Here is a 26,460-nt window from a genome sequence, read left to right as displayed (position 1 = left end):
GGGTACCGGGCGGCCAGCGCATAAGGCCGACAACCTTACCACCATCTGTGAGCCGACTGTTTGGAGAAAATGTGGCAGCCTCAACATCTCACAACCCTATGGGCTTTCACGGCCTCTTAGAGGGATGGCTTTGCCTCTTACTTTTTACTTTTTTTATGTTGCACCTGAAACCTGCAGGGAAGAGACCACTTACAAGACCCAGGCATAGATGAGAAGATAATATTCAAATAGACCTCAAAGAAGTATTGTAGGAGAGTGAGCACTGGTTTCATTTGGCTCACGACAGGGACCAGTGGTGCGTTTTTAGGAACGAATCTTCACATCTCATACCATGTGGCAAATTTACCAGCTGGCATATGATGAGCTTCTCATGGACTCTGCCCCCAGAGTTGGTTAGTTACTTATGTTGTGTCAATTTCTGTCTGAGACATTTGTTTACACAGATTAGTTAAATCCACAGCACCCTGAAGCTGCAGGACCACCCCATGACTGCTGTCTGTAACTACTACACCCATTCTTCACAGCTACCCACCATATCTATGAGGGTAAGTTAATAAGTAAGTTACAAATGGATATAGAACTTAAACAAATAAGAGTACTGATTTGAAAAAAGTTTCATTTCTCAACATAATCTCCCTGCACACTGAGGCACTTGTCCCATCGTTTCAAAAGCCCTTGAAAACCAGCAGCATAAATTCTTTGGGCTGCTGTCAGAACCAGGCAGTGACTTCCCTTTCTACAGCTTCGTTGTCAGGAAAATGTTCAGCTGAAAGGTGATGTTTAAGAGGACCGAACAAATGGAAGTCGCTTGGAGCAAGGTCGGGGCTATATGGAGGACGCTCGAGGACTTTCCACTTGAAATTTCACAGCATCTCATTTCTCTTGCTGGCAGTATGAGGACGCGCGTTGTCATGCAAGCGCAGCATGCCTTTGGTGAGGAGTCCTGGTCATTTCCGTTGAATGGCCTTACGAAGTTTCCTGTGGATGCTACAGTACAAGTCGGCATTTAAGACTCCTCATCAAAGGCGTGCTGCTCTTGCATGACAAAGCGTGTCCCCTTACTGCCAACAAACTACATCTGTTTCTGTCCTCAGGTGAGGTGGAGACACCAATTCCACTGAGTCCCTTAGAAAGAGCTAACCTCAATCACCGGACAACCCATATCAATATAATACCTGATACCAGGCTGTGCCAAAGGGAGATAACAGGAAAATATGCAATAAAAATTGTGATACAGCATACACAGATCTGACACTAAGATGGAAAAATGGAGGTACAAATTTTATGCAACAAACCTAGACCATAAACAACCAAAGCAAAGGACTAAATGTAGAGTTTGTAAAACCATTTTGTGCCTAGCTCTAGTGCCATCTGAACACTCAGGATAAAACCTTATAGAAGAAACCCACGAAGGATCAGTGAAATCACTGCTGATAAGGGGGATCGAGATGGGAGAAATGTTCAGACTTGGTTGGCTGAGTGTTATGCACTGTCATCAGAAGCCTCACAATATACAGTTTTCAGGCTAATGCACTTGCACACAGCATTTGCACAAGTAACAAGCACCATCCATCTTCAAGGACCAACTACCAAACTCTTTTTGGGCATACTACACTAGCATAGCATAGTTGGTATAGTGACTAGATATGGGCTGGATGACAGAGGGGTTGGAGTTCAAGTCTCAGCAGGGTCAAGAATTTTCGCTTCTTCAATCGCCCAGACTGGCTCCAGGGTCCACCCAACCATCTATCCAATGGGTGCCAGGGGCTCTTTCCCCAGGGTAAAGTGGCTTGGGCTTGAAGCTGACCACTCACCTCCAACTAGTACCGAGGTCAAGAAAATGTGGATCCACGCATCCATTCCCCTATACGCCTTCATGATGTACTGCTTAATTAGCTAAGTGCATTACCATTACTTTACACTGGCATAAACATTTTCAATGGTCTACCGTCTAGTCTCAGAAGCCTCATGAATGACAACACAATTTAAAGTAGGACTAAAATAAATATCAGGTCTAGAAAACCGAGATTAACGGCCATGCGAATCCATTGCACTGACCACACAAAAGTTGGCACTGACTTCGCTGACAAGCGGTGGTCGCTCAGTTGGTATAGTTTGCTTGCAGACTAAAAGACACAGATTTTAGTTACTAAAAAGATATTTAAATTCACACCCATTCTACTCTGTTGATGAATTCCTGCCTAAACATGACTCATAATCTCCTCAAAGGTTTTTATAAATAGGAAAGCAAACAGTATTGACATTTATGTACTGATCTGTTTGAAGTACCTGAGTACCTCACACGAGCCCTCTGTGCATTTTATATTCCAATCTTTTATCTGAAGGCTTTCAATTTACCATACCTATACAGGGGGCAAATAAAACAATGGAAACTCTAACTGAGAAACTGGGGAACAGAATCTGTGTTGGCTACACTGACTGATCTGTTTGCTTACACTCTGTGCGGCTCATGTAAATGCAGCAGAGATTCTACTGGGTGAGTGAAAGAATCAGGAAATGGGAGACAGGCCCAATTTTGGAAGGGAACAGATCCCTGGTGTGCATTTAGCTGGAGCATCTTCAACAAAAACTGCCACATTAGGTACACTGGAAACAACAGTTTCTACGGCTATGTCGGCATACATGAACCATGGGAAGACAACATCAGCAAAGAGGAACAGTGGGCAAAAATCAACAATGAAAAAATGATATTGTCATACACTGAAAAGGATTGTTTTGAAAAATTGCAAACTACCACAGCGCAGGTGAACGCAGAACTGAATATTCATCTTCAAGACCATTTCCACAAAAACTGTTTGATGTGAGATCCAAAAATCCAATATCCACACAGTAGGGCTGCAATTCCTAACTCTGACTACTGAGGAAATTAATGCTCAGATGCATAAACAACAGTGTCATGACCATAAAACCCGGAAATCAGACAACTGGAAACATGTATGTGATATGGTCAGATTAGTCATCCTTCATGCTGTTCCTTACATCAGGAAGAGTTTATATTTGGAGAACACCCTAGGAAGCCTACAACCTGGAATGCCTGGTTCCAACGGATAAACACAAGGAGTTTCAATAATGGTTTGGGCAACCAATATCATGGTAGAGTATTCAGTTGGTCCCATTATTACCCTGCTGCAAGGAAGTACATGGACAGGATGGATAATCAAGTGCATCCCATGCATGATCCTGATGTTATTTCTGAAAAATTATGGATTTTTCCAAAATAACAATGCCACCCCAATCACAAAGCTGAACTGTTCGGTCATGGTCTGAAAGCATGAAAGTGGAACTTCACCATCCTCCCTGGCCAGCACAATGGCCACATCTGATCATCACTAAAGCTCTCTGTTCAGTTTTGGACACTTGAGTGAGGAATGGATTCCCACTCCCAACATCACTAAAGCAAAAAGGTATAAAATTCCACTACAGACAATTGAAAACTTGTAAAAGTCCATTCCAAGAAAGACTGTTGGTGTACTGGATGCAAAAAAAGCTGGTCCAACACCATATTAATAAAGAAATGTTCAGTACATGCAGTGTTTCCAGTATTTTGGCCAACCCCTGTATATTTTGTGTCCTTATGACTTATCCCACATCGTAGTCATTTCTGATTAACATTTGGTCTGTGGAATGTATGCAATACATGTATGCATTGTATGTATCACAGACTACCATACTACTGTCTTTGTCAGGTAAAAAAAATAAACTACCTTAAATTACCTTTAACTGAAGTCTTCCATTATCCCCCACAACAAGCAGAACATATTATAGACAATATACAAAGCCATGAGCTTGTGATTTACAATACAATGACGAGAAGCGTGATGCAAGCTACAACAATCACTCTTAATGGTAGTAATCTTCAATAAAAAATCTTGTTAGAGGGGCTAGGCAGGCATAATGGGTTTTATCACATCTAGTAACTCCTAAACAAAGCTCATGAGGCGATGAGTAATGCTTTTCTAATACTGTTACCTTCTCTCGGTGTGCTATCTTCACCAACTGATGCACATATTTGAAGTCTTTGTGACCTTCTGCATCGATGGCAGCAAATTCTATTAAGAACTGCTTAAGTTTTTCTGAAAGATAATAATTAATTCATTATATTACGTGTGTCTGGTAGTGACCCTGGGGTGAAACCTACTAAAAATTATTTTCCTTGCAGTGACATTATTAACATTATTATCATAGTGCATTATCCGAAATGGTACGTAACCTTAATACATAAATTTTCGCATAACGTACCGGATCAGGCAATGACACAAGTCGTTCTTTCTTAAATAGACCTTACTGAATAAATGCTGGTTGTTAAAAATTACATTTGATACGAAAGGTAATTTATTACATTACGTAGATCATTCATCTACTTAACCCAAGTATGTAAAACGGGATTATGTTATATACCTTTATCATTAATATAATCCTTTCCTGCCATTATGTTCTACTCCCTTCAACACTACATAAAATAACAAAAATACTTCTCAACCGCAAGCACACACTAAGGACAGCCGTTTCACGATATTTTGGCGGGCTACGATCGCCAACATTCTCCTAAGGCATAATAATGGTACTTTTGAAGTGCTATATTGGCTATTCTGACCATTCTGACGATTCTGCTCCCACGAATTTCAGTTAACGAAAACATACTATTTCTAGTTTCAGCTTGAAGAGTGTTGATGTAGCACACCGAGAAAGATAAATATAGTGTAACTGTATGAGCCTTTGATTTTGTCAAGAAAATAAACTGTGATGGTATGGGTGCTGACATGTTAAATAAGGGTGTTATACGTTAAAGATAAATATTTACTGCCATTACTCGTAATAAGTAATATGAAAACCAATTGTACATAACCTTAAACAAGCGTGAACGTGAATAAACGTTGCAACAGGAAGTATGACTGTGTGTGTTATTTCAGGCAGGCAGTGTGATAGTTGCAGGCCTTGGCCTAGCAGCTGTAGGATTTGCTGGAAGGTATATTATGCGTGCTGTCCCTGGGATGTCTCAGAAAATGAGTGAGACCGTTAAGTCTCTAAGTCAACTTGATTCTTCAGTACGTGAAAAATAAATGTGACTTTTGTGAAAAAACTCCTTAATAAGAGTATTGCACGAATACCCCTGTAGTGCCATGATAACATGAGATTTCTTTAATTTCAGTCATTTGCAAACAGCAAGTATTATAAAGGTGGATTTGAGCCAAAAATGACTAGACGAGAGGCAAGTCTCATTTTAGGAATCTCACCGACTGCAAGTAAAACTAAAGTGAAGGTACAGTCTTTACAGGTTTATATTTCCATGTATGCTATGGCTGAATGTGGAAGTATATGATCCATGCTGTGGTTGGCATGTTTAAAGTCATTTCAGGAATACCGAACTTGTTAAAAGCATTCCAGCTAAATATTTAAGAGTTATTTATTCATTCATTTATTGTAAAATTCCATTGCTCCAATCGAGGCTACAGAGTCCTCACAGATATAGAACCAGTCACAAACAGATAACCTATACTATAAAATGTACAAATTATGTAACACATCAATTAAGAAAATAGTAAAAAATACACATGCTTTATGGAAAGTAAGCATAGGTCAGATGAAACAATAAACCAAACTGATTTATCTTCCTACGTTATAATGTGGCAACATCTTAAATTTAATACAAGTCTTCGTGCCGGAAAATAGGTGATTATATATCTTATGCAAAAGTAAAGCATCTTATGATTCATAAAACATATGGATAAAAATATAACACTAAGATTATTTTTACTATTTAAAAAGTCCTTCAGTGAATAAAAAGAATTTAGTAGGAGGTATTTTTAAATTGTTCTTTATTGTCTTAACAATTTTTTTTATGTAAGAAGGTAAGTGCTTAAATGCCTTTATACCCATTTATATAAATTGACAACTTTGGTTGTGAACAGTAAAAATTATTTTTGCTCCTGTTATCATATAACTCCAAATATACTTTAAATAAGGAAATACCAGTTACAAAGATTAATAATGAGAACATATATAGAGTAAAGCTATCCCCGTAACAGGCCATGAAGGGGCCCATAGGGTTGTGAGATGTTGAGGGCCCCACATTATCTAGACAATCAGCTCTAAGATGGCAGTAAGGTTGTCAGCCTTACGCGCCGGCCGCGCTTTACTCCCCAGGAAAATTAATTATTTAATTCCTGGTACTCATTTCTGTTAGAGGCTGAGTAAACTCCAGGGCCATAGTGCAGCCAGAAGGATTTGGTCAATTGAAAAAGATCCACGACCTCATCGGTAATGAGAATATATACTGAGAGTAAAACGGTAATACGTCTAATTTCTTAAATAGATCCCTACAGGAGTCCCTGTTTCTAGAATGTGTAATAATTCTTATGACCAATTTTTTTGCAGTTTAAATATATCGCCACTGTGAGAGAAATTCCCCCAGATTATACCATATGACATAACTGCATGGAAATAAAGAGTAGTAGGTCATCCTCAATGATTCGTGAGAGACAAAGGGCCTTAAGGATCTCATAGCGTAGCATGCTTTGCTTAAATTGACCATGAGTCCATCAGTATGATTCTTCCATGACAAGGAGCTGTCAACAGTAATACCTAAAAACTGAGTATTTATATTACTATAACTGATATCTAATTGAATTATTGGACTATTAATAGTTCTAAATTGTATATACTGAGTTTTATTAAAATTTAATGACAACAAATTGGTGTTAAACCATACATTCAATTGCTCAAATGAAGAAATTAGATAATTTTTAAAGTCTAGTAAATTAGGGTTACTAACAATAATGCTATCATCAGCAAATAAGACTGACTTAGAATTATTATTTACTACTGTAGGTAAGTCATTTATATAAAAAAGAGAAAGCACTGATCAAAGCACAGATCCCTGGGGCACAACATGTTTAAGTCTTTCCCCATTCTGAAGAAGTATAAGATTTTGTTAAATTATCATCAATGAGAACTCATTGATATCTGTCACTGAGATATGATTTGATTACAATACGTGCATTGCCTACACTTCCATAGAATTTCAGTTTCTTCATTAATAAGTCTTGATTAACACAATCAAAGGCTTTGTCCAGGTCACAAAAAATACCTCCCACATATGCCTTATTATTTAAGGCCTGAAGAATGTCATTTAGGAGTTTAAACGTTGCCATTTCTGTTGAAGAATTACTTCTAAACCCAAACTGTTCAGTAGCTAGTCTATCATTATTTATTACATGTTTGGAGAATCTTATGTATATAATTTTTTCAAATGTTTTAGAAAAAGATGCTAGCAACGGTATAGGCCTATAACTTTTTATCTTTTTGTCACCTTTTTTTAATCATGGCTTAATTACAGAATATTTCCCAGAAGCAGTAAGTGATAAATACAAATGGATTACAGATCGATTCCATGCTGATTTGCTCCAGAATTACCATTTTTTTTCTTGAAGAAAACTACATTGACATCTGATACTTCCCTAGGAAGTCATACATAGAATTTTGGGTGGGCATTGAGTTCCCTTGGCTCAGTAGAAAAGCTCTGAACATACTACTACTACTACTACTACTACTACTACTACTACTACTACTACTATGTGAGGCTAGACTTTCAGCAGTGGCAGCCATCAAAACAAAGTATTGTTCTATGATGAACTTGGAAGAGTTAGCTTACACTGGCCATTTCAGAACATTGAAAAAGCATTCGATTGCGTTAGTCATGAAGTATTATTGAATAAATTAAAGTATTATGGAATAATTGATAAACAATATAATCTTTATAAGTCTTATTTACAAGGTAGATTTCAGAGAACATCAATTTTAAATGGACTAGATAATAAAACAGCACTCTCTGAATGGGTTAAAGTAACAAAGGGGTTCCACAGGGTTCAGTGCTGGGACCACTGCTGTTTATCATATATATAAATGACTTACCTAAGATTTTGGAGTCAAATAGTGTCCCTATTCTATTTGCTGATGATACTAGTGTCTTGATTTCACATGCTAATCCTTTACAGTTTAAAAATACACTAAATGAAGTTTATGGGATACTTGAAGATTGGTTCAAAAAGAACTTATTGACATTAAATACAGTGAAAACACATTGCATAAATTTTACTGCAGAAACAATATGTCGGTTGAGAGGAATATAGGAAATGTAGGTACATGCATTATGAGCTCTTATGACACTGAATTTCTTGACTTGTCGTTTGAGAGCTCCCTTGACTTGGGAAAGACATACAAGTATTGAAGAGGTGATAAATAAATTAAGCTCAGCCTGCTACATGATAAGGAACATAAAACCACTGATGTCTATATTTACCTTGAAAGTTATTTATTATTCTTACTTCCATTCTGTCCTGACTTACGGCTTGATTCACTGGGGAAAGTTGTCACATGCTGAAACGGTTTTTAAGATGCAGAAGAGTTATAAGATTGATGATGGGTCGTATGAAATGTATTAAATGGTTCAAAGAGGGAGAAAGCACAACATATAGAAGTTTGGGAACCTCTGTCCTAACTGATCATTCACTCTTGCATGACCCCCTGTACTTCATGCAGCCAGAAAGAAAGCAACTTGAAAAACTGTCTCACATTGCAGGAAGCTCACAAGAGGATCATGGCACTGAATCACCCAGACCGGGGAGGATCACCTTTGTTGGCAGCAAAAATAAATGAAGCTAAAGACTTGTTAGAGAGTGGAAAATCATAAGGGTATTTCATTTCAAAACAGTAGCAAATCAAAATGAAATTAGTGAAACCTTTGACATGCATATCAGTACAAGCAGAATGATTTTGAAGGAATCTCTGCATGCTGGTATTTTGAAATAAAATATTTTTAAGTTGTTCTGGTTAGTAGTATAAATTTGTACATACTGTATATTTTGTCAACACAGTTCGCTAAGATTATAATTTTATTTTGTGTGGGATGTAGTGTTACTTTGATATTGTCTCTTCTTCCACTTCTGGTTCCTTTCTTCACACGTGTTCTGACAACATCCAGCAATTGCTATCACAAGATTTCAGTTCACCCCCTCAATCACAGCTCTTCTGATACATTATGTGGTTACAGCATTATACTGATTGTCACATGTGTGTGTGACTATAGAGGGGGGGTTTGGATTAATTAATGTANAAATGGCCGGCTGAATATATTACCGCAGGAGCCGCGGAATTTAAATTACCACGTCAAAGGGTTAATTAATGTCTTTATTGACCACTTATACACATGACTCAGAACTACAAGCAATTACAGTGCTGCTGCTGCTGATCTCCACAGCATCTGCTAAGCCTTCTTCCAGCTGTTCCCTGGCAGTGGCTTCTAACAGTGGAGATTCTTCAGCTTCACATGCTCAGGTCCTCTCTTCACAGCCTCCTATACAGAACTACTGACAACCAATGTCCCTTGCTTATAACATCTCGGGACAGGCCACATAAAAACAGTTTCTCTACTGTTGCATCCAACTGTTGTATTACTAAGAATCTGCTGCCTAGCAACGGGAACATGCTTACTGAGCTCCTGCCCAGAAGTGGCCGCTGTTTATAGAGGAACCACTTAGCAACTGGTCATCTATACGCCACAATGTATAGTGTAACATTTCTTTTGGTTATTAGGAAAAATTAGTGCGAACCAATCAAGATTCTGATCATCTGGGATATGGCACCATATAGTCTGGTAGATTAGTACTAGCATTTAAGAGGAACCTGAACCCTGAAGATGGAAGATCTACCATACCACATAGTACCACATCCCATAAGACTGTAATCTTAGTACCTGCAAACATGGACCAACTACGCTGTCAGTGCAACAGTGTCGTCTTGCCCCCAATATGCCATTGGTCGAATCTGGATCCAACACGCATTTCTCTGCCTGTCAGCCTCTACTGTGACCTTGTTTGTGTAGTTAACATTTTCCACATGTCAGAAGTACCGTTGTTCAGAGTCCACGATATATGATTTACTGTAGGTGCCATCATACCAGATTGATTCCATCTTTCATATGAACAGCTTCACTTCATCAAAGAGACACTCACTCGCTCACTCATGGAGTTGAGCCCTTCTTGAGAAGCTGCCAATTGCGAAGCTACTCAAGAACTTCCAGCATTTTATGGAACCCAAAGGTTCATTACCTTGTTCACAAGAGTCCTCCACTGGTCCCTATTCTGAGCCAATGAATCTGTCTGGGTCTGAGGCTTCTTGTGATCTTGTCTGCTGTCTGCAACTTCTTATTCAGTATATTCTGAGCTACCCTCCATATGTGGAGGCTGTCTCCTCCATCTGCAATCTGAGGATGTGCCATACCATGGTGACAAGGGACCCACCTAACATGGCATCAAAGAGACAGTTCAGTAAAATTAAAACTCATAAAATTAACAGCAACCATCATGTAAAAGGTAGAATAACAGTATAAAAGCAAAATGGAATCAGAGAATACACTTTTAGTTTAACAGAGCAATTGATGAATTGAAGTGTTCAGTACTTAGCAATAATATGAATCCTCACTTAATATGCTTATCTGAGCATCACATGTCAGACCAAAAATTATTATGCAGCAATTTTCAGAACTATTTATTGGGAACAAAGTATGCCCGTACGACTCGCCAGGGAGGAGGTGTTTGCATATACATAAGATCTAACATAAAATTTAATGCTATAAATCTAGCACAGTTCTGTGATGAAGAGAATATAGAAATTTGTACACTTAAGATTTCTTTAGCTAAAACTAACATATTTGTACTGTGTATACATATATAGGTCACCTTGTGGGAATTTTGAGTACCTTATAAATACGTTGGATAAATATTCAAATTACTCTATAAACCAAAAATTGAATTTATATTACNTTAATGTAATTTTGTTTTAGAAGAGTCAACTCGTAAAACACAGCTATTAGTGCTGTTGCAATCATATATTTCAGTACAGTTCCCAACAAGAATAACTGTGACCAAAACCCCTGCTACTGATAATATTTTTATAGATAAGGCAAGGATAAATTCATATGAAGTAATCTCTATTAGTAATGGACTATCTGATGATCTGATGACGATGCTCAGTGTCTCGTACCAAAAAATATCAATTTCCTGGAGAAGAAAAAAGTGCAGGGAATCACAAGAAGATTAGTAAATGAAGACTCAATTGCTCAATTTCTTAATAAACTATCTAACGAAAAATGGGAAAATATATATAAACCAAATGATGTAAACGAAATATTCAACTCATTTTTAAATAAGTATTTACTTGTCTTTGAGTCATGCCTTCCAAAGCAAAACGTAACAAATAAACTCATGGATAATTGCTGGTATACGTACATCCTCTAGACAGAAGGAATCCTTGTTCATTCTCTGTCGAAACAGTTACAACTATTGGTTCAAATCATACTATAAATCCTACTGCATGATATTAAGAAGAGTAACAAGAGGAGCTAAAAGGAAATATTATAATCAGTTAATCACATCAGCTGAAAACAAAAAACTACCTGGAACATTATCAACACTGAAACAGGTAGGACTAACAATCAGAATAAAGATTGTCTACCTCAGACTTTTCAAAATAATAATAAAAAAATAAATACTGAAGAAGCAGCTCATAGTTTTAATAAATATTTCACAACAATAACAGAAATTCTTAATATTAAGAAAACTAGTATTTATACTGCAATGTCATACTTGCATTCCCATTTCTCAAATGGTATTCCAGATATGAATCTTAATTTAATTGCAGAAGAGGAAACAATTAGCAAATTAAAATAAAAAAAACCCTTCAAGGTATGATGGTGTAAGCAAATAAAATTATAAAACTGTGCAGACAAACAAATCAGTAAACCTCTAACTTACGTAATTAATAAGTCATTAACCATGGGTCTATATCCAGAAAGATTAAAATATGCAATTATTAAGCCAATATACAAAGAAGGGGAAAAGGCCACTATCTATAGTACCTGGGCTTGCAAAAGTTTTTGAAACAGCAATTTTTAGAAGACTCAATGATCATATCGTAAACATAAAATATTACTTTCAGAGCAGCATGGATTCCAAAAGGGATCATCAACCGAAGATGCAATGTTTCAATTAACCAATGTAATAGTTACAGCCTGGAATAGAACAGAGTATGTAACTTGTAACATAGCCAAGGGCTTTGACTGCGTTAATCATGACCTATCAATGAAAGTGCAGTACTACGGAGTGCAGGGTGTATTATTGCAATGGTTTAAATCTTACCTCCAATATAGGAGGCAAAGACTGAAATTAAATTATATAAGTAACAAATATTATTCTAACTGGGAAATTGTTGGATGTGGCGTGCCTCAGGGATCGGTGTTGGGACCATAAACATAAACTATTTCCCCCTTGAAATAAGTAACATTTTGGAAGTTATCATGTTTACAGATGACACAAGTATTCTTTGCACGGCTAAAAACTACTATAATTTAAAAATAAAATTGGATGTTGTTTTCAATCATATGTTTTCGTGGTTTCAAAAATAATCACTTAGTGTTAAATCTGGATAAAACAAAAATGATAAAATTCACCCCAACAGCAGCTACGACCTACCCTCTGTGTACAGTCTCTCTTAACAAAAAGCTGACAGAAGTAGAAACAATAAAATTTCTCGGTTTGCAGCTGAACAGTTGTCTAACTTGTAAGGGGCATATTGGTTTTTTGCCTCACAAGTTGAGCACAGTTGGTTTTCTAATGCGTATATTATCCAATGTATTAAATATAAGTAGTCTTAAAGCTGTATATTATGCATATTATCATTCACTGGTGAAATACATCAGACAGTCATAAGGTCTGTGTTATACAAAAGAAAATACATAATAAGAATGATGATGGGAGTGGGCCCAACTCATACATGTAGAGATTTATTTAAAAAGCTTGACATACTGCCAATCCCATGTGTATATTTGCTCTCATTGATGATATTTGTTCTTAATAATTTGGATGCATTTCAAACCAGTAACTCTGTCTATGTCATTGGTACCAGAAGGAATGACCACCTTCAACACATCTATCATCCTATCAGAGAGGGGTGTATTATTCAGGCATCAACCTAAATGATATTCTGCCGTCAAATATCACAGTTTTAAAAAACGATAAAAAGCAATTTAGGTTTGTTTTACGAAATTATTTGCAAATTAACGCATTTTACTCAATTGATGAGTTTGTTGAGCATGTAAGTGGCTCAAAAGTTAAGAGTTAATAAATGGTCTGTGTGCGTAAATTACATACTGTTGAGACTTGCTTGCTGTAAGTGCAGTAGTACAGTATGTATGTCTGATGTCTGTTTTTTGTTACGAATTTTAATATTTTATAACGTAACTGTTTTCATAATATGGCTTGCCAGTGTGTGGAATGGCAAGGTGTGAATTTGATTGTGGTTTTTCTATGACCTATGTGTGTTGTCCTGACAACTTAAGCTATTCTGTCTCGGGCTTTATTTTATATTTTATTGGACCAAGGATGAATGATGTGTAGTCATCATGAATTTGTAATATGTGACATCTTTTATATCGAGCCATACGGGGAGATGATTGGATCCATGAAATGATAAATAAATGTAAATGTAATGTAGGTAAATGATAAGACCAACATATAAATTTGAAACTTCATTTCAGTTCATTCTTCAATACTACATAAAACTAAAAAAAAAAAGACATATCATTAATCACATAATACTGTTCTACATAATTAAAGGTTTAAAATAAAGATTTTTTATAGTACAAAATTCATAGCTACACAATCATAACTCACCTCCAACCAGTGCCGAAGTCAACAATACACATATCTATACATCCACTCATTGGCCTTCATGGTGCAGTGCCTAATTAGTTAAGCACAGGGACAACTTTACCTTATACTTTTGGTTTCCATGTTATGAGCAAGTGACTGCTCCCCGGTTACTGCCACAGACTGGCTCTAACCAAGTGACACAGACAGCAGGCGCGTAGTATTGACACTTCAGAAGAACCTGCTATCTCCATCTTTATAGTGAAGAAGGGGGAGCAGTGCGAATTGAAACTGGAAGAGCTTCAATATACAATCTGGTAGAGATAGTGTCTGTTCTTAATTAAACACCATGCTATGAAGATGTATGGGGAAGTGAAGGCATAGCTCCATCATCTTTAACTTTGGCACTAGATGGAGACTGGTGGTGGGCTTCATGCCTCTGCCCCTGGTACCCCTGGATATGGGGCCTACACATTGTGCGTAAGATAAAACTACCTGGAATCAAAATATGATTTCTGAATTGCCCAGCCCTATCCTAGTCACTATACTGACCGAGTTATATCCCGAATATTGAGGCTAGACACTAATAGATTATAATGGCAGTGTGGAGACATCCAGCAGGCATTACAGCAATATGCAGACAGCTTACTTGTGAGACATGGATGTCACTATCAGTGTAGGAAATAAAGTCATTCATCACAAAATAATTTCAAATGCACCTTTTTGCTCCATTTTGTAGGAAATTCCATAACATAGTCACCGGGTGGTTTCCAAAAAGGAATCCCACCTCCAAGTTTCTATCTCTCTCACATGTAACAAGGGATTACTGCATTCAAATTAATTCTTAGAACATAACACATACTGTAAATGTAAAAAATATAAATAAAAGGCCTTTATGGTATATATCTTCGTAAATAAATAAAAATGCAATGTTGTCATGACATCAAAAATATACAAATAAAAAATGTTCACCACTTCCCTTCAATAGAAATGCATTAACATTCATAATGCCTGAAAAAGAATTAAGTTTATATAAGAAGCAAAACAAAACAAAACTCCGTGGCTTTAGTCCGCAAGCAAACTATACTGACTGAGCGACCGCTGCTTGTTAACGAAGTCAGTGCCAACTTTAGTGGATAGATGCTCTCGTGTTGTCAGGGCAAAGAATCTCCATGGCCGTTAATTTTGGTTTTCTAGACGGGAGTTGCTGTTTCCTTGAAATAGCTCCTGGAAAACAGTGTCATGTTTCATATTATGCAACACAACTGGACTCCATTCCTAATGTACATGAAAATGTACCTATTGTGTTTCATTTCCTACTGTGGCACATCTTAACTGCTGTTAAATCATATTCTTCCTGTCCCTCTATTGCCAGTCTTACCACTTTTCACCTCCCACAACCTTAGTTGAGCATGGTTTTCAGCATTCCAAACACAGAAGTGAGATTTGACAGTGCTCGTCTACAGCTCATGTTGTGATGTCACTGGTGTATATAAAGCAGCTGAGAAGTGGTAAATTTTCCAGTTGCCTTCCTCATTGATGGTCACAAAGGGGGATATCACGGTATGTGCCATGTCCACACCCTGTATTCACATTTGCTTATGTTAATATACTTCATCTGTATTTATAATGTGTGTTACTGATATGAAAGGTAACCCCATCCTGAGCCAAGAATAGATGCTTCTAGTTTTCTATAAGCCTCTACATTCACAAATATCGCACTGCTACGATTCCTGCAACTTCTGCTAGAAGCACTGCATGCACAAAGAATACCTACAGGCCATCAGACTCCTGCACTCTACTACCATTCATTCATTCATTCATTCTAGACTTTCCACTGAATTAAAAGACATCTGAACCAACCGCTAGAGTTTTTAATATGAAACTGAGTGAATCATAACTGAGCAAGTAATGAATACACACTGCTGATGTTTTTCATTTGTTTCAGTTATAAAATATTGATATGACATCCACACATCAAGTCAGGATCCTTTTCTTAATGCTGTCATTCTTCAAGCCCTTAACTGTGCTATTTCCACTTTCCATTTCCTATCTCCTGAACACTGTACCTGTGACCACCATTCACCAAACTGCAGGATTCAGGCAATACCACAGACTGTAACTTCTGCACACAGAAATTCCATGTAACATCATCAAGAAATGTAAATTCCTTAAACATCTTTTACGTTCTGTTGTATATGAAGAGCAATGAAAGGTAATTTCAGTGTCTATTACTGTCTGAATGATAAATGTGGTACGTATCCTGTAAGCAGTGAGGTGCTACACATCACTCAGAAGACAGGCTGGGTTCCTGAACACATGACAAATTTGGAGATTCTTAATTCTTAAACATTCTTGAATGTGTGAAACTAAAATATTCTGAATTCCTCCTGAACATGTGAAAAACATGGACATTCAGGATTTCTACACATGTGGAAAATATGGACAGGCTCAGTTCTTGAACATGTGAAATGTTAAGACATTCTGGGTTCTTTGACACATGAAAAACTAGCACATCTCCAGGAAAAGCTTGGACATCCAGTAGCTGTATAACCTTGCACCAACATACTTGGTCTCCACAGAATAAAACAGGAAACGGGATCAACAAAGGAGACCAATACAAAGTGTTAACCAACACACTAATGGTCATCTAATGCTCCGTATTCTGGAGCACATCTTGAGCTTGCATAGTTCACCTCGCAAGAATACCATTCCTCCTGACTAGAAAATGTTCAATGTAACACTACGTATGGCTTCAATTGGCCATTGGTTACCGGTCACTGCGCATCTGATTTTGTCTCTGTTGTGCCAGCCTCGTCCTCAACTTCACTATCAGGTTTAGAGGCAATGACCCAGGTACCTTGAATATGCTCTGAAAAGTATACAAATATATTTTGAGTTTCCAAGACAGTAAAGTAGAGAAACTACCTAATTCTGTGTTCATATAACATGGTAAATCTATTACACAAATCCAGTATTTATGAGTACAATCAGCCATACTGGTCAAGAAAGAGCTATATGGGGCACAAAATGATTCTTTTTATATCAATAAAAGCAAGAACTTATGACTATATTCCTATGACTACATTCCTTCAAATACTTCAATCTATACCATAAGGCTGTCACAGCTGAAGACATTGGCTTGTTGTCAGTCACTTAGGGCAGCATTTCTGTCAGTAGATGCTATGAAATGCGATACACTGATGTTTAGAAAAACAGAGTTTCACATCTACACATGTGGTCATTTGAAGTACTCTGGAGGTACATTTAGGTTCCTCTGTGAAACTAGCTTTTCCACCAGCAGCCTTGACATTTCTACTGTGGCAGGGCTTGGCAATCAAAGGCTCAATAAATGCTACACACCTTAAGAAATTTTGGGGGAGCAGATGCATGGGACGTGAACCCTGGTTTTCTGGTCATCCAGACCATCGCATAGTCACTATACTGAATGAGCTATCCCAGCTATAAGCTAATAATTACATAATTTAATGATTCATTCCTGTGCATAACATTTACTATACTGCAACCACCCCCAAAACTTCCTTTGAGCTGATACACTTCCCTCTGAAGTATACTTCCATGCATTCCCCTCCAGTCATGTGGTCACTTTGTTCATATGGATGTGATAATAACAGTCTCCTGCAACAAGCACTCTGGGTTGGAGAGAAGGTAGCTAGTGGGAAGCCTTCAATGCTAACATCCCCATCATCCATGGAACATCTTTCCTTTGCCTCAGTATTACTACTACAGATTCCCAACACACAAAATTTGTCACGTACAGCCACAATCTTATCTGCTCTCACCATGTTTGAAATGTCAATATATAACAAAGTATCAAATTGTATTGTTGTGGCACAAGCGCCATCCCCATGGGAACCCCACAAAATCCTATTACATCCCACCACTGAAACCAGTTTATTATGGTGCAGGGGGGGGGACCTCAAATTCTTATTATAACTTGCCACTGCCAACCACTTTGTTATGTCCCCAAAATGCTATCACCAAATTCTTGGACTCCCAGTGCTTGCCACCATTCTGTTGTGCGCCAACATGCTGCCACCAAATTTTATTGTATCCCAAGGGGTCAATACTTGTACTCAGCCCCTATCATCAAACACCCGTGGATATCTCCTACTCCATCCAGTGATATAATAATTACAAATAACCCAATAAGCACTAAACATCTTAAAATGAAAACACATATAATTAAATCAACAATTACATACATACAACCTATTAATACACACAATCTGTGATTACACACCCTGCAATAACCTCTTAAACCTTACTACCCCTAGTCTACTGAACCTGCATGGTGTGAACAAAATTTCTGTACCCTGCAGCCAGTAAACCAAAATTATCTTGTAACAACAGTGAACCAAATTCACACTATAATAATCATTTGCTAACCTGAATGGATATCTTAACAATAAACCAAACTCTTATACCCTCACAATCAACCAATTTGTGAATCAACTGTTATGTCCTAACAGTCAATCAATGGATCAATTTTCATACTCTGCAACCAATAACCAAATTTCATATCCTAATGGTTAATCATTTAACCAACTTTTATATTTTAACAAGCACTTACTAAACTGAATGTTTACATCCTAACACTTATTTACTAAACCAAGTTTTTATATCTTAACCATCAATCCATGAACCAAAACTTATACATTCTAATAAGCAATCAATAAAACAAAATTTACGCCTTAACAATTCAAGAACCAAAGTTTATACACTAAAATCAGTAGACCAAATTCTACCCTAACTATCCATTAATAAACCAAAATTCATATCCTAATCTTCATCAAACCAGAAATTACATATTAACAAACAATTGGTGATCCTATACTTTAACGATCAATTAACCAAATTTTTTGTGTTCTAACATTCAATCAATGAACCAAATTAATATGTGAACCAAACCTTATATGCTCTAAGAACCATTAAACCAAATTTCCTACACTAACAATTGATCAGTGGACTGAACACAAGCAAGTTACTCACAAAACTAGATGAGTCGCAGAATAAAGATGGCCAGGACGCCATCTTGAAACTCCTTCATACAGGCTCTACCACGACTTCTCCAAGTCTGTCTACTCTGAGCAACTCCTAAGAGTCTGAATGCCCCAAAACGGCTTCTCCAATCCAAGCCCCCAAAATTATTCACCATTCTTACAATTCATGAAAATGCCATTCACTCAAAACCCTAAAGTCGGAAAACTCCTACTGGCTGAGGGCCTACCGCGCGAGGCTTGCCTGTGGGTCATTCACTTGATTTGTCAGAACTTTCTATCAGCTACACAACTAGCACCAGATGTCTGAGGAATGTTCTATGTCAAAAGCTGATCTCAGCTCTGGTCTCTGGCCAGCCAACCCATTGTTCACCCAACTTATTCCAATTTACAAAACTTATAATTTATAATAAATTTGACACAACTTGAACTCCTAGTAAAATAAAGGTTAATAGCCCAGGGCACAACATAATACACAATAAACATAATTACAGTCTATCTTCATACACAATTACAAAAGCGTAGATCCAACAGTTCATTATCAAGATAAAACTGAATGCATTTCACACACCCACCATACAAGTTTCATACCCCACAAAAAGAAAACTACTGATTTACATATTTCAAAGACATAACTGATATAAAATTTAAGACTCAACATTAAGTGGCAAGAATGTCACTCCCACCTCAGAAGTTTAGATTCATCTGTTTGTATTATTGATGGCAGGAAATAAAGCAGTACTTAAAGAGGGCTTTACTGGCATGTTCATACAAGGTTTCATGATAGTCAGTTAACTGGTTCAAGTGAGGGCACACATACACAATCACAATACCATACATGAAATACAGTACACTAATAAAACCATCACCTGCATAAAATCATGGCACTCGATGACCAGTGAATCTCTGGTAATTTCTTTGAAACACTCAGCAAGTGACGAGAAATCTTTACACTGGAGAATAGAACCTTGATTCCTTTTTACCAGTGTCAGACAGACACGAAAGATGATCTTGGAGCCTTCATAGAACAAGCAATCCCATATCCTCAAGACAGTCTGACACACAGAAAGAATATAAATATTATATTTAAAGGTCTCATGATGGTGATTACAAAATTTGCTATCTTCTGTGATGTACCATGTAGTGTGGTAGACAATTACCAATACCTCTTCTACTATTAAGACAGAATATTCTGAGCCATTTATTTAACAACCATTGTAAAAGTCTAGTCTTATGGAATGTGATGCCATCTGGTGTGATGTATGGGTACCAACACTTCTATCCTGATAACCTAGGCAATATGTTCCCCTCAGACATAAACACGTATCTACCATACTACATGGTGTGCATCCCATTTGACTGCAATCACAATATTCACCACTCTCAGAAAATCAAATTTGATTCATACATCCTGTCTGGACAACATGGAGGAGAGGAAAACGTTGCCCCTGACCCCCGATCCCTCAGCCATCCAGCCCATAGCCAGTCACTATACCGACTGAACTATCCCAGCTCCAACCTGAACTATTATTAGAATCAAATGTTCATCACCATTACAACAAAACCTCACTAGTGAATCCTACCTGGATCCAAATGAATTAATCCATATTATGTTATTTACAAACACAAGGGCCATACTGTAACACTGCAGCACAATGAGTACGACTCATGAGGTGTTCACTACAGCAACAAAAACTACTATTTTCATTATGAATGTGCTTAACATAAATGTCTCATTTGACAGAAATATACACACTTGTGGTTTAATGTACAGTCTATGTGCCATTAGCATAACATGCATTTTACATTTAAATATAAAGGCCGATTCACAACCATCACTTACATATGTAACATAAAAAGCAACACGTACTTCTATGGCATTTAAAGCAAGCCATGTCATGACATACGTATCACAGTGATTAAAAATATTCTGACTTCTACTCAAGTGTGATAGAAGTCAAAGTGCTTATTGTGACATGTGCATGTGTACAGTAAATTATAGGAAGTATGTGAGTGGGACGTGCTAGCGAAATACATGTGATCCATACTTGCAGGGTTCAAAACAGTTTGTAGGAGTTTCTCTCATGAAGGATGGCCCTCAATTAGTAGTCAGATGCAACTAGAAGATGGTATAAAAGTTTAAAAAAATCTTTAACTTGATGGCTCCAATATTGCCAATAACAATGAGAAAGCAGAATTATTCTGTTATTTTTATATCCCTATGATAAAAGAAATATTGCCATATCCACATAATTATTTAAGCCTTAGGGCCATACTGCACTGCACATGATCAGAAGTCAGAGGGGTGTATTTGTAAGACTTGATTTTCAACCAAGTCTGTAATAACAAGATAAACAACTGCAACAGCATCAATTATGCATTTAAGCCATTCTCGGATGTTAGGAGTTTCTGTTACACATTGACAGTCTACTGTACTTCTCCTGCCAACTGCTTGACCTGGAGACAGCCCCTGCACTCAGGAACCCAGAGAGCCCAAGCTGTGACCATCCAATGGACATGACACTCATGCAACTGTCAGCTCACATGTAACTAACTTCATGAAGCAGAGTTCTTCACCTTGAGCAGCTAACAGTTGCTCAGCTAGTCAAGGAATACCTCACCTTTTATGAAAACTGAAGGTTCATTACCATGTTCATGACAGCCTGGCACTGGTCTTTATCCTGAGCCAGGTGAATCCAGCACATACTCTCATACCATATTTCTTTAACATCCATTTTAATACTATATCATTTCTCATCTCCAACACACATGCTACACATCCTGCCCATCAATTATAGTTAGTAAGGTGATGAAAATGAGTCAGAAAATTAGACAAAAATTTATAAGTACCATATTGCTTACCATAGAGAGTGGTGAAACTTACATGTGTTGGAAACCCACACAGTATTATTATATTCAGTTTTCTTCAAAAGTCACATGCTATTATAAGCTGAACAAATATGGTCTCCTGAAGGGGCTTAAAGATGATTACAACACAACAAATTATAAAGATTCACAGATTCTAAGTTAAGTATCTGACAGCTGGGACAGAAGTCAAATTAGATTTTGCAACACGCTGCATGTGGCCCCCTAGGCACATATTTTAATGGTACTGGGTTAAGTAAAAAAGCTGCTGTTCATATGCCACTTGTTCAGAAGCTGATTTCACACAGACACCTTGTTCTCTTGAAACAACACACTGTTAAACTGTTCTTTACGAGCCACATTAACAATACCATTCTCAAGTGAGTTATTTTGCAATGCTGTAATAAAGCTAAGTTCATGTAGTAAGAATGGAAGATTAAAAAAGAATATCTGAATTATTGGCAAGTTTTGCCAAGAAACTGCTTTTGTAGAAAATGGTGAAATTCTGGCTTCAAATGATTAAAAGGCAGATAAATAATATAACTGGCTGTTCAAAAGCTGGACACTTTGTGAAGCATAACTGACACCACCAGCAAGCAGTTCGCAGCATGCAGGCCAAGTGAACATGAACATCATAGATTCAACCGATGTTCGTGTGCAGTTTTTATCCATAACAGACACCTCACTCATCCTAGCGGGCTAGCCCTCATTTAGACAAAAACTTATGGTTCAGGAATTGTGGGAAGTGATTTCCAAGATTGAACAAATCTGGGGGGGGGAAACTACCCTAAGAAACAGAGAATCTTAAAGCACATATGCCAAGGTTTCTTCTCCTATGCAAATTTCAATCAAATTACCAAAGTCTGGTCCTTGACAACACTCACACACCTCGATTGGAAGGACCTCTGCGAACAGACAAATGAACCACTTTGTAGTTATGACAGCCCATGGCAAGCCAACAGACGCCACATGTCTGTGGACTTCAGGAATCTTCAGCCTGAAAATGAAAATGATTAAAGCAAGATTACTTGCACTAGAAACAAAGAAAAAGACCTAGACAAATTAAAAACTGTTTAAAGTTAGGAACTGAGAAAAAAGAACTGGACAGTACAGCTAGCATAAGTAAGGGAAAACGGAATTAGACATTTAAAAATAACAGATTCTTTCTGTACAACACTAGAACAGTGTTCTTCGGTCAAAGGCATTCCAATGTAAAAATGTCAGAAGACACACAGACTCTCATTAACAATGTTTTGTATGTGAAATAATTGTTTTTTCTTAGCAGGTTAACTGGTAAATGATGAATTGGAAAGGATTTGAGAGGAACCAGGCATGGCCTAATTAAGGTACTATTCCACTATCTGCCTCAAGGGATTCAGGAAAACCACAAAAACTTCAGTCATGACAAAAATTCAAACCAAGCATCTTTCAAATACAAACCTCAAGTGTTAGCACCGCACCAGCCAGCTCAGTGATTCATGTATTATAAAAAAGGAACACAGTCTGGATGTTATAAAAGTTGAGCCAAAGGAGACACATATACAAAGGAAATACAAACTGGGTGAAAGCAGCTACAGTGTTACCTGATTAGCTCGTCCAGAACATCAATGTCTGTAATGACACCATCCATTGTGCGGGTGTAATAGTTTGGAAAGATGCGTTCCACTAGGACTTTTAGCAGCCAGAAAGTTGTATCCTCACTCTTTGTAACGAGCAGCAACAGACCAGCAATGTAGTTCAGTCCCTGTCAAAAACACACAGCTGATGTACACCAATGGGAGCCTGACCTGAACTCCTTCATTATATAACAGAGTTTAATCACTGCATGAAGAATTACAAACTACACACAACCACAGAGTGACAACACAGAGAAACAAGTAGACATTCTGACATAACTTTACACTATGTCTTAATTAACTTCTGTGACAAGGATTTTTCAACAGTGTTGCTAAATTATGAATGTGAAATAACAGGTTCTGGTAGGTTTTGGTAGGCTCCAACCTCATCCTTCCTTTCCCCTATATCTTGTACTTCCTCCCCCCCCCACACACACACACATTTGGTTTACTACTCTGTCCTGAAGACGCACAGCAGGCTCCTCTCGAACACTGATATCTACAAAACTATACGGTTCCACCAAGTGGGTTTCGTCTAGACTTGTATTCTGGAAGTGCTCAGTTCAAATCTCAGCCAACACATGGGCTAGCCTGACCAAAGTTTTTGTGGTTTTCCTCAGCTGCTCCAGGCAAGTACCAAGATGGTACCTTGATTAGGCCATGATCAATTTCATCCAAATTCTTTTCAATTAATTTTAATTCATTTATCATCCTACTACTCAATGCTATGTAGTCTTGACACTGAAAACGTTAAGTAACCTTCAGAAAGAGGAGAGAGAGAATGTATACAGTGTCACATCCCAGTGATCTTCAAATAATGGTATGATAGCATTACGAGAAGTTCCATAATTTTTTCAAAATTAATTGCTACTGAGACATCCTTATGAGAAAGCACAGTAACACTAACAGACTGAAACACTGTACACTTCATCATCCAACTAGAACATTACCAACACCATCATTATTAAGTGACTACTGTTTTAGGACTCATTAATAGCAAGAACACATATACCTGGCAATATCCAACTTCATGATTATCATGGGCATAAGCAACTAATATGTTATATAGCTGCTGCTGATGATTCTCTCCAGCACTGAAGAAAATGTTATCAGGGAATGTCCGAGGAAGGTCTGTTCTCACAATGTCCACAATGTCTTGGTTCATTGGTCCATTCAGTAACTTCTGATAAAAATCTGAACCCCATTCATCTCTCAGAGCTTCTGCACCACTCACTGTCAGCCATACCTGTAAGTACACAGTCTGTAATTACTTAACCAATGAATGAAAAAAGAACATGTTTTGCCACATCTAGTACTTACAAGCCCTCTATGTTCTCCTGGGATACCTTTCCTAACGTATCTCTTCACTGTCAAATTCCTCTTCAAAGATTTCCCTTCTCCAATTAGCTCCGCCCACTTTTTGGCTCTTTTGGCGAGCACTATCAAATATTGTGACATAAAATCCTCATAAGTTTCATAGTCGAAATCATCCGGTCGCTCAAAACCATATTCATCGACTTTGCTGGAATCATATAATTTTCATTGATAAGTTTCGTAACTGTAAAACACCTACTTCTGTAACAGCAACTAAATGTCTTTATTTGTAACTCACTGAACAGAATATTGACTGCCAAATAAAACAATATTTATTTCTCTTACATTAAGTGGTGGAGTCAAGTATACAATAAAATTAAATAAACCCTACCTGAAACAAGATCTCGCCATAACTCTTGCATTACTCAATGCGTTATATGTACATATTTCAACAAAACGATGAAAATAACCCAACAGCCACCAGGGCAAATACCTTACAATCCCCGCGACATATCAACGGTATGAATGGTATGAACGCACGTTCAACGCCTTCAACGCCGTGAGTGCGGTGAGGGCCGAGAGCACTTGGTGATCCGTGGGCGGGAGGTGCATAGCTACCATTGGTACGGTCCAGCCAATGGCTGAACATGGATTGTGCATATAGTATTAAAATCACACATTTTAATTTTAACGTTCGTAGCAAAAGTACATGAAATTCATTCACACTTTTGATCTAAAACACTTTTCTATATTGTATGAGAAATTTTACGAAATTACAGTTGCAGTGTAGTTATAGACTTGTTTCGAAGATTATGTATGTCACAGTCCATTCGCCTCCCAACCGTTTTACCGAGTCATAATGTGGTCGTCTGTTTTCTTTTTTTAATTTTCTCATGGTGTGAGGGTCAGTCGACTTGGTACTGTGGCCCCTAATTGGTCTATTGTACCAGCCCTGTATTATGGATGATGATTGTGGAGCAATAGGTGGAATGTGAATTGGCAGGGGAAACCGATGTACATACAGAACACCTGCCCTAGTTACACTTCGTTCACCACAAATCCCACAACACCTGTCCCAGGCTCGAACTCGCTTGCCGCGATGGGAAGCAAGCAAGTAACTGCCTGAGCTATGCCACAGCCTGGTTGTTTGGGTTGTGATAGCTTGTAGCATAGAAAACAGCATGTGGGTACCGACGTTTTACCACTTACATCATGATTTTGATCATGGATGTGAAGGAACGTTGGCGTCCACCTGCAGGAGTACATGGAGGAGATGTAAACATGGGGCACATCATGAATTTATACGTGTAATATTACATTTGAGCTGGTCATGGTAGCCAAGAATTCTAAGGCATGCGCTGTCTTCGCTCGCTTGGAAACCGGGATCGTGGGTTCGAATCCCACTCAGGGCATGGATGTTTGGTTTGTGTGTGTGCATTTTTCTGTGTTTGTGTACAGGTAGAGGCCTTGCGATGAGCTGATCACCCACCTAAAGAGTCCTACCGAATGTGTAAGATGTAGAAAAACCGAAGTGAACGGAGAAGTTCATGGAGGTAGGCCTAGGCCCACTGGGGCTGTAGTGCCAAGAAAAAAATATTACATTTGAAATGAACTTAAAGAATCAAGCTCCCTGTATGCTCATCCCCATTCTCCAACTAGAATCAGAAGCAATTAAATTATGCTGTACCTAGTACTATGTCTGTCACTTAATAATAAATCTGGAATAAGTTCTAGGCCTAATACTGGCAAAAAGTTTTAGAATATAACTGCTGTCCCCTCTTCCTTCCATGCATTGTTTCACAAAAAAAAAAAAAGATTTATTGGTGATACAAATGACATGCAGAAGAAATATTCATATAACAAATTACAAGAGAGATCATGCACCAAAATTTGGGGCTGGTCTCTCACCTTCAGTCTTAA

At 37.7% G+C, this 26,460-nt stretch overlaps 3 protein-coding genes across 8 annotated transcripts in view; 1 reads left to right on the top strand and 2 right to left on the bottom strand.

Annotated features, from left to right (window-relative positions):
• Positions 1–4,552, bottom strand: part of LOC111865460 (DNA replication licensing factor Mcm7) — a 45,336-nt gene extending 40,784 nt beyond the window's left edge. For all 6 annotated transcript variants that reach the window (XM_023853528.2, XM_023853527.2, XM_023853525.2 and 3 more), the window contains exons 1-2: positions 4,420–4,552; positions 3,991–4,094 (exon numbers count right to left, since the gene is read on the bottom strand). In XM_023853528.2, coding sequence (XP_023709296.1) covers positions 3,991–4,094; positions 4,420–4,450 — 135 coding nt within the window. In that variant the 5' untranslated portion in view covers positions 4,451–4,552. The remainder of the gene's footprint in view (positions 1–3,990; positions 4,095–4,419) is intronic.
• A 110-nt stretch (positions 4,553–4,662) lies between these two features.
• LOC111865463 (mitochondrial import inner membrane translocase subunit TIM14) lies at positions 4,663–8,927 on the top strand. The gene is made up of 4 exons (XM_023853531.2): positions 4,663–4,767; positions 4,932–5,066; positions 5,171–5,281; positions 8,600–8,927. The coding sequence occupies exons 1-4, from the start codon at positions 4,765–4,767 to the stop codon at positions 8,708–8,710; spliced, it is 360 nt and encodes a 119-aa protein (XP_023709299.1). The 5' UTR covers positions 4,663–4,764; the 3' UTR covers positions 8,711–8,927.
• Positions 8,928–15,581: 6,654 nt separating this feature from the next.
• LOC111865479 (growth hormone-regulated TBC protein 1-A) lies at positions 15,582–25,103 on the bottom strand. Its single transcript, XM_023853563.2, has 7 exons — positions 24,932–25,103; positions 24,547–24,748; positions 24,239–24,472; positions 23,194–23,354; positions 22,499–22,607; positions 19,615–19,800; positions 15,582–16,596 (listed from the first exon to the last, which is right to left on the bottom strand). Exons 1-7 carry the CDS (start codon positions 24,949–24,951, stop codon positions 16,495–16,497), a joined length of 1,014 nt encoding a protein of 337 aa, XP_023709331.1. The 5' UTR covers positions 24,952–25,103; the 3' UTR covers positions 15,582–16,494.
• Positions 25,104–26,460: the final 1,357 nt, after the last annotated feature.

This window comes from Cryptotermes secundus, unplaced genomic scaffold, assembly GCF_002891405.2.
Source record: "Cryptotermes secundus unplaced genomic scaffold, Csec_1.0 scaffold454, whole genome shotgun sequence".
NCBI classification, from domain to species: domain Eukaryota; kingdom Metazoa; phylum Arthropoda; class Insecta; order Blattodea; family Kalotermitidae; genus Cryptotermes; species Cryptotermes secundus.
Note: the sequence above shows the minus strand (reverse complement) of the source record. Positions and strands in the feature narration are given on the sequence as shown.